General features: G+C 42.5%; 1 protein-coding gene across 1 annotated transcript in view; it reads right to left on the reverse strand.

The window, feature by feature from the left end:
* Window positions 1-18,931, reverse strand: part of THBS4 (thrombospondin 4) — a 41,263-nt gene that overhangs the window by 19,303 nt on the left and 3,029 nt on the right. Inside the window, exons 2-8 of the mRNA XM_009884289.1 lie at window positions 17,717-17,787; window positions 15,713-15,925; window positions 11,428-11,675; window positions 10,212-10,317; window positions 5,288-5,370; window positions 4,336-4,387; window positions 2,382-2,554 (exon numbers count right to left, since the gene is read on the reverse strand). Of these exons, the coding sequence (XP_009882591.1) occupies window positions 2,382-2,554; window positions 4,336-4,387; window positions 5,288-5,370; window positions 10,212-10,317; window positions 11,428-11,675; window positions 15,713-15,925; window positions 17,717-17,787 (946 nt within the window). The remainder of the gene's footprint in view (window positions 1-2,381; window positions 2,555-4,335; window positions 4,388-5,287; window positions 5,371-10,211; window positions 10,318-11,427; window positions 11,676-15,712; window positions 15,926-17,716; window positions 17,788-18,931) is intronic.

Raw genomic sequence — 18,931 nt, forward strand, 5'->3', positions numbered from 1 at the left:
GCCCTCCCCCCCCCCCCCCCATCACTAACAGAAAAACATCTGCAAGATGGAGGGTGAACAAGCCAGAAGATATTCACCTACAACAAACATGCAACTTGTAACCAAACACACACACAAGGGAGCAAGAAAAGGTATGTTTAATATCAAAGCATGTTTGACGGAGAGATTTGTTAGAAGTAGGTCCACAACTAGCATAAGGAAAATGTAAAACCTAGGACAGATATTTTCTGCTCCTTATTTGCTGTGGATTTTTTATTGTAGGCAGCAGAGGGCACTCAAATAACACTGTACACAGAGCAGAGCTGCAGCTCCCAAGATACTGGGCATCAGCGTATGAAAGTAATGTCTTCAAGCTGGTAATGAATAAGGGAGCATATTGCAGAGATGCTAACAGCCTCAGAAAAGACGATGGCACCTCTTAGTGAGGAAGCTTCTAGATTGTCTTTATCAGAATTTGTACATGAACTTCTTTTTAAATGCCAGTTATTAGGAAGTACCAAAATAGTTTATTCAGCAGAAAGGTGCTCTCCCAGAAGAGATTCCTAAAGAGATTTTGAAAAAAAAAAAAAAAAGAAAAAAAAATTACTTTTCTTCTTAGTCCCAGCTAACTCAGGAAAAGAAATAATACGACACACCCCCTCTCATTAGACAATGAAAAGCTACTTTCATTTATTATGTCCTTTTTCCCCCTGCATAACCATAAGTGAAAATCCAGCTGTTAAACAAGATACATACTGGTGAATAAAACTGCACCAGACTAGGTACCATTTTAGTAGCAGCGTCCACATGAAGACCTCATACAAGCAAGCCTGTACCTCTACGACACCATTTTGACAAAATTTCCTTGCTGTTTCTAATGTGAGATCAGGTCTGCCATGTGGAGCGGTCACAGGAACATGAAGACACATCAATCTCCAGTGGCAGAGCCTGACTGCTCACAGAAAACCACATTAACATCAGGTCACTACAGACCAGTCTCGGTTTGTTTTCCCACCGCTGCCGTGATGGGTAGAGTTGCTCCAACCCTGAAAAGGGCAGGGAGGAGATTATTGCCATGCTCTGCCTCAGTCTGGGTATGACTCAGGAGGTGGAACCCATCTGCACTTGTGGGCTCGGCCTAGGCTGGCTTGAGTGTCTCACCATGGTTGTCTGTGGCATGAAACTCGCACCACAGCTGTCTCAGCTTCACCTCTTTCATTCACAGTTTAGAGCTTCACCTCCATTTTTTTGCGCCTTCTGTTGCAGCAGACACAGTCCATGTCATGTGAGGCAAAACAAAAGACATTGCCTACAACTCAGGAAACTGCCACATTCAACCTACTTTCCCCAGGGTTTTTCACCAACAGATAGAAGTTGGGCACATTTCATCCTTTCTGCTGATGGCCTACAGGAGGGAGTAAACCAAAAGTGCAGTCAAAGCACATCTCCTGTTGGCTAGGAAGGAGAAAATAGGAATTGCTTTTGGTGTTTTACATCATTAGGTAGGTATGTTGGTAGTACTGTGTTACACACAGGCACAGTTAGAGACCTAATTCTCCTTGTTTCCTGGTCTACTACATCCAGATGCTTTTCCACAAAAATCACTAGAGAGTAATGGCAAAAGTCATCACACAGAAAAAATGCAGTGAAGCTGTAAGTGGTTTTGTTGTTTGTGTTCTGAGTAAGTGCCACATTCCAATTAACACAGGTTTTATTTAATTGTTTAAGATACTGTAAATTTATTAACTCAGTCCTCAATACAAGCAAGCTCTGAATTTCTAACATATAGCACAAGAAAAAAAATAGTAGATTGAAGTCAACATTACCAACTTTCACCAAAACCATATAGAAGCAAAAGGAACAATAAATGTTTATTTTCTTTCATAGACTTTAAAGGTAAGGGCGAAAACATGGCTCCAGTTTGGGTTCAAGAGAAGAGTTTGGTCTCCAAGGCTGGTTCAGGGGCGCTACAATTTAAAGAAACAAAACCCATATTGACAAGAAGTGCTTCTGCAGTTCTGCCTATAACAGAAGCTACTGCATCTTCTTGTGGAATAGAAACAACTACCTGAAAAGCTTGTTTTGGCTGTTTTGTTTTTTTTTTGTTTTTGTTTTTGCTTTTGTTCTCCCCCCTCCCCCCAATCATTAAGCTCCTTTAAGTGACTTCTCAACTCACCAGGGTATTTCAAGTTTTCACACATATAATCTCCATAAAGTTGCAGCAACAGCAAAATAGGAAGGTAAAATCAAATCAGAATGAATTAATATTCAGTTTGCAAGCAGTCAGGAAATGCTGAAGACAGCAAGTATCAGCAACCCACTGATATGCATGAAACAGTTGCTTTTCAGTTTTTTTTCCCCTTTTATTTTTATTATTAATTCAGTGAAAGTCACTATTTTACCTCATCAATATCTGAGCAGGTAACTCCATTTCCCGTGAGCCCTTCAGGGCAGGGGCCGCACTGAAATCCCTCTGCTGTCTCCACGCACCTCACTCCCCTGAAGCAGGAATTAACTTCGCATTTGGGTTTACTGCGCCTAGGAAGCTGGGTCGGAAAATTCACAGTTCCCAGACCTTTAATGCAGAAAGAACAACAGTTTCAGCGGTTGAAAGAAACATCCATCATGGCTTTCAGCTGGCAAGCGCTCTGAAGAGATCCCCCAAGACGCTGCGCAGCAGGGGCTTCGTGTTTTTGCACTGCGCTGCTACCAGATGCGCTGTGGCTGAAGAGACTTCACGCTGGGAATGGCCCAGCAGCTTGCTGTGTCCCCAGACAGGGGAAATTAAGGCTAGTCTGTCAGGTCCACGTGCTTCTCCTGGCTACACATGGGATCCCTCCTGCTAGGTTAGCCCCAGCACAGGTCTGCTGCTGGCCAGGGGAAGAGAGCTCTGAAAGCCAGTGACCTCAAATGGCCCAAAGCATTCTCAGAATCACGGAATGGTCAGGGTTGGAAGGGACCTCTGGAGATCATCTAGTCCAACCCCCCTGCCAGAGCAGGGTCACCTACAGCAGGTTGCACAGGACGGCGTCCAGGCGGGTTTTGAATGTCTCCAGAGTGGGAGACTCCACCATCTCTCTGGGCAGCCTGTTCCCGTGCTCCACTACCCTCAAAGTAAAGAAGTTCCTCCTCATGTTAAGATGGAACTTCCTATGTTCAAGCTTGTGCCCATTACCCCTTGTCCTATCACTGGGCACCACTGAAAAAAGACTGCTCCCATCCCCCTGGCACCCTCCCTTTAAGTATTTTTAAGTGTTAATAAGATCTCCCTTCAGTCTTCTTTTCTCTAGACTAAGAGACCCAAGCCCCTCAGCCTTTCCTCATATGAGAAATATTCTAATCCCCTAATCATCTTCATAGCCCGTTCAAGTAGGATGGTACAAGGCATTTCTACAGCTAAAGTGGCAACGCTACCTCTTCATAAGAAAAACAGTGCCACAGTTTCACAAGAGCATATCTGACAGTCTACAAACCAGAGGAAAAAAAAAGCAGCAACTGGCGGCCCATCAACATGCAGCAGGACATGCGAGCACACTGGCTTAGGTGCACAGAGACCCGCCCTGAGGAAAAGCGAGGTTTTCTGAGACCCTGGCAGGTACTGATGCATGCAGGATTTAAAGACTTTTTCTTTGGCACTTACACAAAAAGATTAACCTGGCTGGAGCTCAACTTGAGTTGACAAGGCTGACAGAATGGGAGAAGAAATCAACTAAAAGGCCTGATGCGTTTAAGGCCTTTTGCCCACCCGCTGAGGGAGGTTGTTTTTTTTTTTTTATACTAAGTGCACGTGTTTCCTGACTGTCAGCTGTGTAGGAGGGCCATGCAGTGACAATTGGGAAAGCATTTATTTCTTCCATTTAGTGAACAGATGGAGACCACCTTTGGGGTCTTCCTGCTGTTAACCAGTGTCTGCCCACTCAGAATCAGACGACTTTCAGGTGGACTGCATAGGATCTTCCTTAGATTAACCATACCAGCTAGAGCAGAACACAAATCCTCCCTCATCCTTCTACTAAGATTGTTCATGAGACATCTGGCAGGCAATGTCTCCCTCCCCAGGAACACGTGGCATAGCTTTGTGGCAGAGCAAGAACTGACAGTACAGGGTGAGTGGTACTGCTTGGTTTAGTGGGATTTTATCCCCCAGTAGGTGATTGTCAGGTCTATGGAAACTGAAAGCTTTTTCTCTAATGACAATCTATTTTAAATTTGTGTCCAATACATGTAGAACTTTGGACACAGTATTTTTAAAAAAGTACTTAGAAACCACATAAAGTTGATGCAATAAATACTAGTTTTAAAACAACCGTACATGTCATCTAGTTGCCTTTTACAGGCAATAACAGGAATACTTACCACATGCTTGGCACTCAGCTATGGTATTTCTCAGAAAAGTTGTTTCTTTGACCTTGAGGTTACAGAAAATAAACATTATTTGGATACAGACAGCTCCAGTTTGCACCTGACTGCCAGAAGAACCATTATCATTTTTCCCCAAGATGTCCCACAAACCATGCAACATAGGTACCCTATCTTGAAATGAGATGCTCTTTGTACTCCATAAAATTAAGGACAGTGATGTTGTTGTACTTCAGTTTAGACTTCATCAACAGGAACTTTAAGAATAACATGCTTAACTAAAGGCACGTGCCACCCGCAATTCCAGTTCTGACACCCACCAGCAGGTGGAATAAATGCAATTTCAGTTCTGGGCAATAAAACTACCTTTGCGACAGTGGGCTAGGGTGGCTACTCTAGATCCTCTCCACTTAAGACCCTAGATTTTCTGGATCCGAATAAGCAAGTCCTCCTAAGCTCTCACACTTAATGATCCTCTATAGAATGGTTTAGGTTGGAAAGGACCTTGAAGATCATCGAGTTCCAACCCCCTGCCATGGGCAGAGACACCTCCCACTAGACCAGGTTGCTCAAGGCCACGTCCAGCCTGGCCTTGAACACCTCCAGGGATGGGGGCTCAACAACGTCTCTGGGCAACCTATTCCAGTGCCTTACAACCCTCACAGTAAAAATTTTCTTCCTAGTGTTTAATCTAAACCTGCCCTCTTCCAGTTTATAGCCATTCCCCTTCATCCTATCACTACATGCCCTAGTAAAAAGTCCTTCCCCAGCTCTCCTGTAGGCATAGCGAGCACAGGGTAACAGGACCCATACAGTTATTTCTTCTCTACCATGCCGTGCCTCTGAGGCAATGAACTCTACATGGGAATTTACTGCTTATGTGAATTCTGCCCTGACTCTCAAAAGTGGCAAGCTCAGGATACTTCACATTGAAGTCTTTATACAGTACCTGTTGTCTGAGCAGGTCTTTCACATCCCCGAGTATTTGGTTCATCTGCATCATCTGACCCATAAGCTGCCTATTAAAATCACCTGCAGGGAAACAACAATGAAAAAGACTGCACAATACACGTCTCCTTTGTTTGCTGTGATAATTTTGGAGATACAAGATGGAAACACTGTGAAGAGCCAATGAGGGCAGACATTACTGTTACTTAAGCCCTGTAGGAATTGTTAGAGCAAACACAGTATCTAGTTCCAATTTTTATACACAGATTTGCATGAACTCAAGGCTTTTCTGGACTGAACTCTACTGTATACCAGAGAAACCGGCAAAGCAGACACCTCTCCGCAGAGAGAAGAAAGCAGTCTGCGATTTTTCTATCATTATTTCAGTGTCAAGGCTTTCTAGTAAGACCTAACAACACTGGCAACTAATGCCGCCAGGGTTACTGGTTCCCCCCATGCCCGAGACCAGCAACCCTAACTGAAACCTTAGGATTTTAAGACTGGATTTTTGTGATGAGCCATTTGGAACAGGAGGGTAAGGCAGGGACATGAAGTATCTGTGCCTACAACGGGAAGTCACCATCCATAAGTTTATTTCATGTCACCACAACGAATTCCTGCATGCTTTTGAGAGTGAAGTTACCCAGCTTTCTGAGCAAGGCCACCATTCAACTCCAACCACGCACCAAGATTGCTTGCTCTGACCCAAACAGTGCTTTTAATATGTGCAACAGTCATTTGGCTTTTCTTCCAAAAGGCAGCTTATCCCATTGCACACAAATTTCATGGCTGCATTTGCTTCTGGGGGATGCAGTTTGTATGGACTCACTAAACATCTACACAACATGCTATGAACTCACACCTAAAGCCAGTTCTCAATACCAAGTAACAAATTAAAAGACCTCTAAGACAAGACCAAAAGTTACATCTCTGATGAGCCATAGGGAAGGACCAGAACCAACCCAAGATCCTCACATGAGGCTCTTATGCATTAAATGAAACATTAGTTTTGACCCAGTGACAGAGAAGCAGAGACCATGTTTTACACAGTAGTTTGCAGTGGTTTCTGTTTGCAGCTCACTTCTGAGTTTGCAGCTCTCTCCAGCAGCTATTTGTTTACTTCTCTAAGTCTGTATATCAAAACAAATTTCACAAATATATGCTCTTTTACCTTCCAAGCAAGCATGCTATTTGGATATTATGCCCAATGGCTTCAGGGAGGTTTATTCATGTGCTACTTTTGCAAGTATTGAGAGCTTATATGAAAAATGCTTTCCTTAATGTTTACCTCATTGTTTTGTACTTCAAAGCATGTCTAACTGTTTCCAAACATTCTAGTGGGAGTCATCCAACTCCTCATATACTACGTTTTCTTCATTTCAGATATTTCTTATCAAAACACTGAACAAGTTTAAAGATGTGGGAACCTGTTCCAGAAGCTGCCTCTGTTCTAGTCCCAACCTTGTCTTATTTTCATTTGTGAGAAAGGCAACAGGACTTAGTATCACGGGTATTTCAGAATCCCATAGTGGAACTTGGCATGCAGGCTGTTGGGACAGATGCTGGTGTCTGTTCTTGTTTTGCTTGGGTTTTTTTTTTTTTTTTTTTTTTTAACAAAGAATGGTTTAGGCATTATTGATTGAGATCTGCAAAAAAATCTTAAGATTTCAGATGCTGTTTGTTGGCTGGCATCTAAATCAAAACCAGATCTACTCTGTACAGTTAAGTTTTGCAGACTGTGAAACTTTAAGGTGGAATAAACAGTTTAAACTGCCATGAACTACATGTCCTGTTTGCAAATTTAGACAGCAGAGCATAAATAGATGACTTCCCATAGTTGCTTTTTTTTTTTTTCCTCTTCCATTTAAAGCCAAGTCCGATGGTAGGCCCCATCTGCAGCAGAATCACTGGTGACCCCTGGTAAGAACCCAGAAAGCCCTTTCAGGGAGCTGTTGGTCAACAGTATATTGTGGGATGGCTTTTCCCAGGAGTAAGCAGGGTAAGCAAAAGGTACAGCCTGAAGCTATACAGTTATCTGGTCCTACCATGCAGTCTGTCTCATCTATACCCCACCTACTAAGGCAATGCCCCAGTTCAGCTATTGCCTAGCCCTACACTCTGAGTCAGTAACAACCTGTGTAACAGAATGGCTTTCACAGCAATAATTAAATTCAGAGACAGATCTGAAGAATTACTGTCCGACAGGGAAGTGAAGTCCCTTGACATGCTTATTCTCTGTAAGCCTTAGATCCTGTCAGGGAGCTACCATGTCTTTCTCTTCCCAGGACCTTGCAGTATAGAATAATAGCATGGATTTGGGTTGGAAGAGACCTTCCAAGATCATCTAGTCCAAGCCCCTTGCCCCATGGCAGGGATATCTTTCACGAGGACAGGTTGCTCAAAGCCCCATCCAACCTGACTTTTAACACGTCCAATGATGGGGCATCCACAGCTTCTCGGGGAACACATTCCAGTACAGGGCCTTAGATTTAGAGCAGACAACCAGCTTCATGGCACAGCTTATTGGCCCAGGCAGGGCTACGCAAAAACACTAGCTTGTGTAACAGCAGGCCGCCATGAAATGCCTCATAGATACTTCTTCTAGCTCTCTTGTGAGCAATACCGGCCTAAGCACCCCACTTGTGCCCATCCAGCAAAGTCAGAGTCCTGAAGTGTCATTCAAAGAGATTGTGATTACTTGGCCAGAGATCCAGCCATGATTAAAGTATGGGTGAGGAGTGACAATAGAAGAGTTTCCTGTTAGCCTATAATCCTCCACCAAGAAAGCTGCATATACAAGTTGCACACGGAATTACGAAGAAGCAGGTTCAAAGTAAACAGAAGAAAATATCTCCTCAGACATATGATGGATTCCTTGCCAGTAGACATTCTTGATCATGCATTGAAAACTGCCTGGACAGATTCATGGAAGGAAATATATATTAAGTACAAAACATGAAAACTCCACCTCTGAGTCAAGAGTTCTGTATGCCATGAACTGCTCTAGAACAGGAAAGTATTCAGGGAAACCCAAACCATAACTCCACTCTCTTACACTCTTGCCCTTGGGTCTATATTGGCATACTATCTATAACAGTAGCTAGGCTAAAAGAACCTTTGACCTGGTGCAACATAGCTTTTTTTTGTTCATTTGTTTTGGGTTTGTTTGTTTTTTTTTTAAACACTATGTCAGGTTCATGTACCCTACATGAACCAGATGACCCCCAAAGATCTCTTCTGACCTGAATGATTATGTGGTGATGATTACGTGCAACAGACTAATCCCATGTACCAAACCCAGTGCATCTTGCACTGTATTTTCCTGCCCGTACAAGAACATCCAAATACACATGTTTAACCCACGTCTGATCATCATATTCTCATCTACACTGCTTAGGTGTCTCAGCCTCACAGACTGAATACAGAGGCAATGCTGCTGTCACAGCAGTGAGCAATGACCAGGCACGCAGTCAAAGCCATGTACAGTTATTGAGGCCCAAAGCTCTCCCAAGGATTTTCCAATCTGTAATATGTAAGCACATGCTTTTACCAAGATATATTGGTCTCACACCCCTACACAGCAAAGCATTTGCGTTCCAGCTTTTTCTGGCTAAACACAAAATTGTGGTTATCTGATATATTGCTCCTCTAAAAGGCCATTGTGAAGCATATACGAAGTGCAAGGCAGCTGAGTTAATATTGCTGTTGGAACATTTGCACCTTTTCCTTTGGTGGATTTGACTATGTAGACTTTGAATAAGTTCATGTGAGTTGTTTTTTATTAGTAATATGATACTAATTCCACCTGAAGGTTATAAGCAACTGAATTTGGGAGGCTCAGCCAGGCAGAGGCAGACATGGAGAGAAAATACCTCTCTGTATTACTACAATTTATATTATTGATTAATGAGCAAAATGTTACAAATCAGAAAGATGCAAGTCTGCAATCTGGGAACCTTGCTCACAGAGCTGTTTTTCCAGGAGGAAACACTGAATTACCTCTCTCTTGTATATAGAAATGCCTGTTGATTTAGGGAAAAAGAAATACCTTTGATGATAAAATTATGTATTTTTTATGCAGAAAGGCAAACAGCAACTAAGAAGGGGTACAGATGGGGCAGTCTAGCCCAGGTTTGCCGTGCCGATAGGTTAGAGAGCACGCTCGCCCACCACAGGGGATTGCACCCAACCCCTGGGGACCTGCAGGAATCCCAGTAGCCCCAGCTCCTTCCTTTCCTCCCTGTTCCCAGCTCAGTCTCCACAATGGTCAGCATGGACAGGAAAGGAATTGGTTTTGGAGCAGATTTCCAGTCCATCAGGTGACAAAAGCCTTGGCTAACTTGCAGCAGGACTAGTGGCTGCCTTGCAATGGCTTTTCCCACGCAGACCCGCAGCCTCTGTAGCCGTAGCACCAACACGCTTTGCAGCCTCCCGTGTCCTTCTTTGTGCCTTGTCCCTACCTGCTCCAGGACACTCCAGTGATCAACAAAAGATGAATGTGGATAAGTACAATGATAGGTCTTGGTACTGTGTACATCTACCTATGTTCATAAAGCTGGTAGCAGTGTATCACATCTAGGAATATTTCCAGTCTGCAATTTGATTACTATATTATTAAGTCTACACAAACAGATCACGATGATAAAAGTTTGTCTTCCAAATTAGGATAAAAAGCCTCTTTTAATAATCATAGATTCCTCCTTCTCTAGGACAACTCACTGCTTTATCACCAGCAGGAGCGACTGTTTTCTCTCCAAACGGAGCTATTTCTAAAATATTTACAGGAAATTACCATGGCTGTAATTCAGTCAAACAATTGTTATTACTTGTCTACAGAGCTTCTCCACATTTTTAATATTCATCACATTAGCTTCTTTGCACTGGTATCCTAAGGAACAATTTTAACTCCTTGTTGCAGGCCTTACCAGTGTACTGAGGAACAGGCTCAATTTGTTGAAGAAAACAATCCTGCAGGTTCCCCACTTGGGCAAGTGTTCCTCCAGTTACCAGCTTCAGCTCATCTAGCGTATCCTGGGGGGGAAAGGGGGGGAAAGGGGGGAAAGGGGGAAGAAAAAGAGCTCAGAGTTCAGGTACAACAATGCTAAAAATGTGAAATAACAGACAAAGTAAATTAATTTTTTAGAGAGGTTGTCCATTTCCTAAGTATGCAGGGCTCCTACACCATCTCCTTTAGGACCACCCATGACCATCTGAACTGTAATAAAATCCCTAATCTTTGCCTTGCAGATTTTCACATAGCTGTGGTTTTATTTTGAACTTTTTTTTACTATTCCAATTCATATGATCTCACATACCAGGAAGTTCACATATTTTTATATCTGTGGCATATAAGTGATTTTTTTGCTGTGTTGAACTGAATCCAAAGCAGCTTTTCCCCTCCCCCAAACAGGTTTACGTTCATGTCAGGAATGTGGGCACCTTAGTGATTCTCCATATTAACAGGCTCATTTTCAAGCCTGCAGTGAAACAAAGCAAGGGGGCAACCTTGAGGGCAGAAGGCCTTTGTTCCTTCTATTGCATATTTTGTATTAATGATGATGGAAGATGCTTGTGGAAGATACTGTTTGCCTTGGACTGCTGACCTGTCAACCCCTGGTTGGCAGAGGAAGAAAAGCTACTGTAGTCAAACAGATGTGGGTTTGACTCTCACACCATGCAAGTCCCCCCTTCTTTTGTCTTTTTAGTCCATGTGGCTTATCATGAAGAGGAAAGCCACATACACAGTCAAGGGTTGCTCATACCAGAGAGCTGTAAGAAGCTGACGAAGAGCTGCCCTTACTGCATCAGCTAAGTCCTTGCAAGAAGTCCAGTCCCCAAGAAACAACTGGACTGAAGTGAGGGAGGCAGCAATTAATTTTTTTTTTTTTTTACACTAACATAAAAACTGTGTTTAGAACAAATAGCATAACTATTACTGGGTTCAGTGAAGCTAAGATTTCACCTGTTCCATAGGGAACTTCTATTTACATTTATTTCACAAGTTAATACTCAAGTATTACCAAAGCACCATTGTACAGAGCTCGGCTGCTGCGAGGGCTGAGGTCTGGATTCAGTCAGAGATCCAGAAGACCCCTGGTGATCCCTCTAAGTGCTCAGCCTGCTCCCAGTTTTCCTGCTTACCTGTGGCTTCTCCTGGAAAGTGCGTAACTCTACGGCTGCCGACCTCTCAGAGAGCGCTGAAAATGCTTTGGGCAGGTCCTGAATGGCCCCTACTTGCAGGCAGTCCAGATACAGCTCTATTGTGCTCGACCCCTGCTGCAGCCCACTCAGCCACAAGATGACAGCGTGGGGTTTCCCGTCAGCCAGCTGGATGTTGCTAAAGATCACTGAATTCATCCTCCCATCGCTCTTCAGATAGCGCAGCACCACTAGCACAAAATAGACAGAAGGACTATCAGGGGGCAGCAGATAACCCAAGGCTGATTGAGGAAGATCCTGTGGAAATCTGCAATTGCTGTGGTATTTTTCCACACGTCAGCTTTTGTAAATGCATCCCATATGCAGAGATATATATGGTAATAATAAATGGGACATTGACTCTCAGAGCAGGATTACCAGGACTCTTCGGTGACTCCCAATTTGTAAAGCATTGCTGCCTGCAGAGTGTTTTCCACTGCTTTGTTCGGACCTTACAGGGCATAACGTGCTAAAATACAAGTGGTAAAGGTAAAGAGTGAGGCTGACAGCCTGCAGCCAGCACTTTGGCAAGTACATATCTGACAGCCCTAGAAATACTCTGTAGCAGAAATGTACAAATGAAAAAAAAGAAAACAGTTTCAGTGATGCATATTGCATTGAGTGAAGCCATCTGACAGTGTATCCAAATGCATTATTAAAGAAACCAAAGGAAGCATGATCCCAAGACAATGACCTGCATTTCTCTGTAACAAATAGTAAGTAAAAACAAAGCATAATGCAGAAAAGACATACTCCACCCCTAAGATGACTAAGCCCCCTCTCAACTCTTTAAGGCATTAGTGAATGACCTACTTGATAAAATGAGAATTTGTTGTGTGAATTATGAAGTAAAATGCACCATCAAAAACACAGAACAGCAGACAAACAAAACTCTTACATGTCGTGTAATACTGAAAAAATGTCTCTTTCCTAAGGAAATTGGATCTGTAAGCTAGGATCTGCAAGCTAAATCTCTTAGATCAGCTAGCTAGTTGTCCCCACAAAATCTCTCCCTGGCTCTCTGAACGCATATCTGCAGGAGCAATGAGCTAAGTGCATCTAGACAGCATATAACTATTCTACAATGTTAGATAGACCTTGTTTCAAAGATCCAGCTGATCACCAGCCTGCGTGTCCCTTATTTCCTCATGATAACAGTTATGTGCACTGAGGAGTCAAGCTGCACAGATGCTGGGCACCTAAACATCTGCGTGAAGTTCACTGAAGAAACACCTACATTAGCATGAGGTCAACTAAAGATTGTGTATATAGTGGAGGGGAGAGATAATAACACCTACGGAACTCATCCCATTTCTATTAATTTAACAAATTATCTTCCCATCTCCCCACTACTAGCGTACCCTCTTTGATGCTGCGACACCTGTTTGTCATTGACCTTCTCAGTTACCGGGTACATGTTCCCTACTATTTTTCTATTTGCTCAGTCTCATGATTAAAAGAATCCAGATTTACAGCAGCATGAACAGGGCAGGGTATGTCTCCATCTTTAAAGTCCACACAAGTGCTAAAGTCTCAGCAGCTGTGATCAATATCAGGAATGTTTTCACTGCTGTCTATGTCAAAACACTGCCAGAGCTGAGATTTCCACAAAGGTGCATGAGGTCACCAGCAACTTGCTAAAAGGTAGCGTTTCTTGGCAAACTCAGAGCTCTGGCAAGACAGAGTATGTTGCAGGCATTTTACTTCTGTGAATATTATGCACGCCTGGTTATATGAAAGCAAGTTCCTTGGATCTGGGCCCTGCATTCAGAGTGACCAAATGCAGCAGTAAGCTAGAGAAAGAGGAGATGGTGGCAGGGCCCAGAATGGACCTTGCCAGAATAGTTTTAGGACAAGGAGCAGTCTGGCTTGGAAGCAGGATCAAGTATTCCTTCCTCAGCCAAAGCCAAATATCCATCTGGTAAACTAGAGTAGGCTTTTGAAGGGAGACTTTGCTGGACCACAGCCTTTGCCTCCATAAGATTTAACTCATCCAAGCCCCTGCATTACGTGCTTGCTGCTAGGATATTCTGCACTGACATTCATGAGAGTAAGCTGCTCACCTGTACTGTTTAAGAAACAGATTTTCAATGAAACTACTAATCCTGCCAGTAAACAGGAACTGCTTCCCAGAATTATGAAGTTACATCACTTCTATGCACTTACTGCTGTTTGTTCCATAAAGGAATAGTTCAAAAGGGTAAGAAACCCATGGATGCTATTTGCCTCTGAAAAGTACATTGGTCTAACCAGAACAAGTTAAGCAGGTGCCCAGTAATTCAGATCTGTGCTTTAAAAACATTTAGGCATTATGAACATTTTACTATCAGGAATACCACAACAGAACCAGAACATGAGCAAATCATTTGGAACACGGCTCTCAAAGGTGGCACTTTAAAGGACAACTAAGGCCTGCTGTAGGCTGCTTAGATCAGATTTGGGTGCACAAGTGGAAATACCACGCAGAGGAAGCACTATGCACATATGCACCCTTCCAAAACTTTTGCTAAGATGCCAATGTTGGCTCACCACTTAAGTGATGATCTCCAGTCTTGAGACGATCACAGACAGCCCCCACACTCTATACTTTCAGCTCACGTGACGATCTCCTGGATGCAGTTTAACTTACTGTATGAAGTAGCCATATGGGACACTTGACACTTCCAGGGAAATCACATGTGAAAACACTGCCTACTACTCGCACTCTGCCATATGCCTTCAACAAGGTGCACTTGAACAAGAAGGCAAAGAGATCTCCATGGAAGAGCCGTGCTGCAAAAATCCTCCCTCTGTTCAATCAGTCCTTTACAACAGGTAGATTAGAGATGTCCCCCATCTACTCAACACTGGTCACTGACAGGACAAGGTTCTTCATGATGCCTATCTACATTCCACCGTCCTGTCACAGATACTTCTAAAATACAACGCTAACATACTGAGGACAAAAACAAAAGCAGCCATGTAACCTTTCACCAGAAAGCCTCTTAAGCCTGTTAGTTGAAGTGTATCAGGAACCACCAGGCATGCAGGTATTCTTGAAAAACCAAGAAAAGTCTGATGTGTTCAAAATTGTATGTATATAGATATATTTGTGTGTATACATATGCATTCCTATATATATGCGTGTATAACATTTACACACATAATTGTGTGCATGTGAGAGATGGAATATGTGTGATGTATCTTTTATTTAGCAATTAGGTAAGTCAGTGTTAGGAACTGTATGACACTTACTGATAAGTCTGTGTGACCACATCTTACCCACCCCCAACACACACGGCACAAAAATTCTTATTCCCCAACCTCAGAAGGATTTTGGCAGACCTGATAAGACTATCAATGTTTTAACTAACTCATTCCCCTACATTTCTCAAGCAAACGGCGTGCTTTTCTTCAGCACATAGAATAATTTTCCTATGTGTAAACTGGTATTTCTCAGAAGAGTTTGTCAATATATTGGACTCAGCTGCCCGATTACATCATTTGCAGCAGCAAGTTATCATAGCACTGGTGAAGTCAATAGAGTAACAATAATTTACATCATTCAATAATTTTTTTGCTGAACCTTAAAATTGCGATATATCCTAGATTTGGCCTAGAGAGAGATGAAAGTTCTCCATTTCTAAACATCTGCTGAAGTTCCTACTGTGACTCCCAATTAACTAATTTCAATAAACTGAGAACAAACACTTCAATTGACCCAAAAGATCCTGTAAGTGCCAGGAATGTTTGTCTTGCATAGTCACATCTAACCTCCGGGGTCAGCAGAACAAGAACCTGCCTTTCATATGCATGAGGCAGCATGTGCGTGTGTCCCTCACATTCCTGAGTAATAAGAACCAGTGATTGTCCCAAGGGTAAAAAGAAAAAAAAGAGAGAACAAAAAAAGAGAAAAATAAATTGACTCCTTTCTCCATGCTCCTTTTTTTTTTTTTTTTTCCCCTCCTTTTTCAGCATTGCTCGGAGTGGAGATACCAGCTGACTGTCAGGTCAGCTTCTCCTGGCCAGGAGACAGTAGCATCCAGAGAGAGGAAGGAAAGAGAAGGGGAATGAGAGGGGATGTTACCAATATTTTTGTCTTGTGAGGGGGGCTCCTAAGTGGTGATAGCAGGCAACAGGAATGACTCAAGCACAAAGGTTAACCACACAGTTTCAAACGTCCATCTGTGACACACCAATAACTATGAGTCCAACACTAGTTTCCCCCCACATACTCTAAACGACTCACCTTTATTCATCCGTCCCATTACTGTAAATTCAAAATACTTGCTGTTGTCAGCTGACAAATACAGGCCAAATATGGTGGCTGTGCTCTTCGGCTGCAGTTTGAATGTTGAGAGCAAGTACACATCATTCAGCATAGGATCACCAAGTGCTTGTTGCAAGAAGTTTGTTACCACTCTCTTGTTGGAATAGGGAAGAAGATCAAAAACTGAAAAATAAGCAATTTCAACAGCAATTTAAATACAATAATGAGCAAAGAAGGATGTAGTTTGAAGCCACCCACTGGAGATTGTAGAATCCTTGCTATTTCCATACGGATACTTTAAAATGAATCTAAGTTGTCCTACCCAAATTAAATAATATGAAAAGAAAAATTAACAATATGAAGATCATCTTTAAAGATCATCTAGTCCAACCCCCCTGGCACTGGCAGGGACATCTTAAGCAACCTTATCTAGTGAAAGGTGTCCCTGCCCACAGCAGAGGGGTTGGACTAGATCATCAGCAAAGGTCCCTTCCAAACAAAACTATTCTATGACTCAATCAAAATATATAGATTTTGTTGCAACTGGTAATCTTTTAGCAACTTTTTCTTAAAAGGAATTATTGATAAGATACCAACGTAGAAAATACCTAGTCTTCAAATTGAGGTACTCAAGTATTTTTAGGTAGGTCTCCAAAACTCTTCTTTTCTGAGGATGCACCTCAACAGAAAGCTTTTTAACATATTTCTGCTTTCATAAATTCAGATTTTTGTGTTCACATTTCAATTAGACTGAGGATCCAGCATCAAAATTTTCAGACAGATTTCTAGTGTACTTATCCTAAGAACCATTTTGATGGCATTTGCAGGGCACCAATTAAAATGCTAAAAAGCCAGGTAAGCAATATGATATTCGTAACCTCCTTCTCACTTCACTGACTTCTCAGAAAATATATTATATAAATAAGACTCATCTTTCCCTTCTGGCACAAAAAACCTGGGAGGCCTGACCAAAAAAAACAAAAAAAAAAAAACAAAAAAAAACCCAACCCTGAAGGCATAGTGAAAGCCGTTTTGCACAATGCATCAGCAAAGAATCTAATGTTATACTTGTACAGATGTCAGCTACCTGCCTTACAGCACTGAAACACCGAACTGGGGTTTTCTTCAATGTTCCTAAATCCATGATGTCTCCAAACGCAGTAAACTGTTCCATTAGGTTTCTTGATAATCTCCTATTTCAACCCACTGCTATTAAAGCAGTATATGTATTACACCCTTCCAATAGTCTGATGAATGACCATGCACAAGCGTTATTTAAATATAAGGGCATATTTAGCCATTGTATACCACTGCCACTCTATAGGCCTGTGATAGCTGGGCCATATTTTCCTCTCACACCAGCACAATACTGTAGACCTGCCACCGGAGAAGAGCCTGAACACCAGGCAGACAGCAAAGGCACATGACGGCACATTGCACCATACCTTGATTCCAGCCCACGGTTGTACCACTAAGTTTACTTTCCCAGGCCAAAAACCAGTGGATTTTTGCAGATGAGTCTTTTCTACCCAGCACGACCTCAAAGTTGTCGTCATTGACTAAGGGCCATCCTACCGATCCAGTGTTTCCATATGCTACAAGCAGGAGGAGGCTGAAGACTGCTCAGTGGGCAACCAGACCTACCCACTGCCATGTGGGAAACCCTGCTCCCTTATATAAGAGCCTGGATTTGTGCTGCTTCTGTTGCTCATTCTGGAGCATCTGTTCACGTGGACACTAAACTCATTTCCAAAAATGAAAAATTAAGAGATTTTTCCCTTCATCTCATGAAACCATTGAAATACAGATCATCGCTTAAGTCTACGCTTGTATTAGGTCCAAAGACCCTGTAACTCTACTGAGAGTTTTCAGGACACGATACAAAAAGAATCAGGCCTTTGATCTGCAGGTACTTGTAATACTGTTGCAAACAACTAAGAAACACATCTCTGAGATGGACCTAGTCAAAAGACTTTTCTTTCATCGGTTCAGATTTACAGCATCCCAGGACAACCACTGCTCTCCCCAGTGACCCAGAGAGCAGAGGCAAAAGGCTGGATGTTTTATCATGTTTAATGCACAGAGAGCAAAGCCATTGCCAAAGCAAGAGACTGAAATGCAACTCACTGCTCTGTACAATGGCATTTTACAAGTAATAATCATTCATAAAACACAGCTGTGTCTTCTCAGCCGGGGCACCGCACAACAGTACTTAAGTCTTTGACAGCACAAAATATGGCCATACATTTTGTCCAGCTCTTCTAGGTCTATTGGCTGATTTTATATCCATTCCTGTGAGACTAATTAATCTCTGCTATAGCCAAACACTTAAAAATATGGAGAAATATTATAAAAGTAATGACTAAGTACTGGCAAATGTCTGCCTAACCTTACAGAAAACATTTATTGAAGCTTTTAAAATTTGCATATTTAAATGAATACTCAAATTGATTTGGCAGTTGCGTTCCATAAAGCATGTTGCCTCAACCGGATCCTTCAGCAGCCACGTTATTGAACCCTCTCTCGGGATATCTTCACTGACCAGCATATACACACAGTACGTGACCAGATCTTTCCTTTCACATAAATTACACACATGCCAGCAAAAGTGGCTAGCAGAAGAGCAATGGGGTTATGAAAACTCATTTCACATTCTTAGTAGAGTTGGCAGAGAGAGACAGCTCTTAGACCTTACACAGACAATTACTTGTTTGGAAGGAACAAGAAAAAAAGACCCACAAGGATTTCAGATTTCACTTTTAGAAGAATCTAATCTTTTTGTTCCTCTCCCTGGAAAGGCAGACTGGAAAACCCATGGATAAAAAAGGACTGCCGAACCTGAAAGGCACAAGCAGCTGGTTTCAATCTGTGCAGTGATAGTGAGGACTCAGGCATGCCTCGGAGCACTAGCCCGTGTGTGAGTACGCACTGGGCTAAACCAAGCCCAATTGTGAGAGGGACCAGGAATTCCCTCCCCCGCCTCCTTTCTGTGGTTTTGATGAGGGAGCTGGTTACCCTCCAATGAAAATGCTAACAAGGGATCACCTACACCTTGAGACAGTGGCAAAAACATCAAGGCTGGCTCTTTAGATGGGAGCTAGAAGACGTGATGGGAAGCCCTAAGAGGAGGAGGCATGGAGGAATGAAATTAGTGGCACAGCAGAGGATGGAGCTCAAAATAAAAAAAAAAAAAAAAAA

The sequence above is a fragment of the Charadrius vociferus genome, unplaced genomic scaffold (genome assembly GCF_000708025.1).
Source record: "Charadrius vociferus isolate BGI_N301 unplaced genomic scaffold, ASM70802v2 scaffold183, whole genome shotgun sequence".
NCBI lineage: Eukaryota > Metazoa > Chordata > Aves > Charadriiformes > Charadriidae > Charadrius > Charadrius vociferus.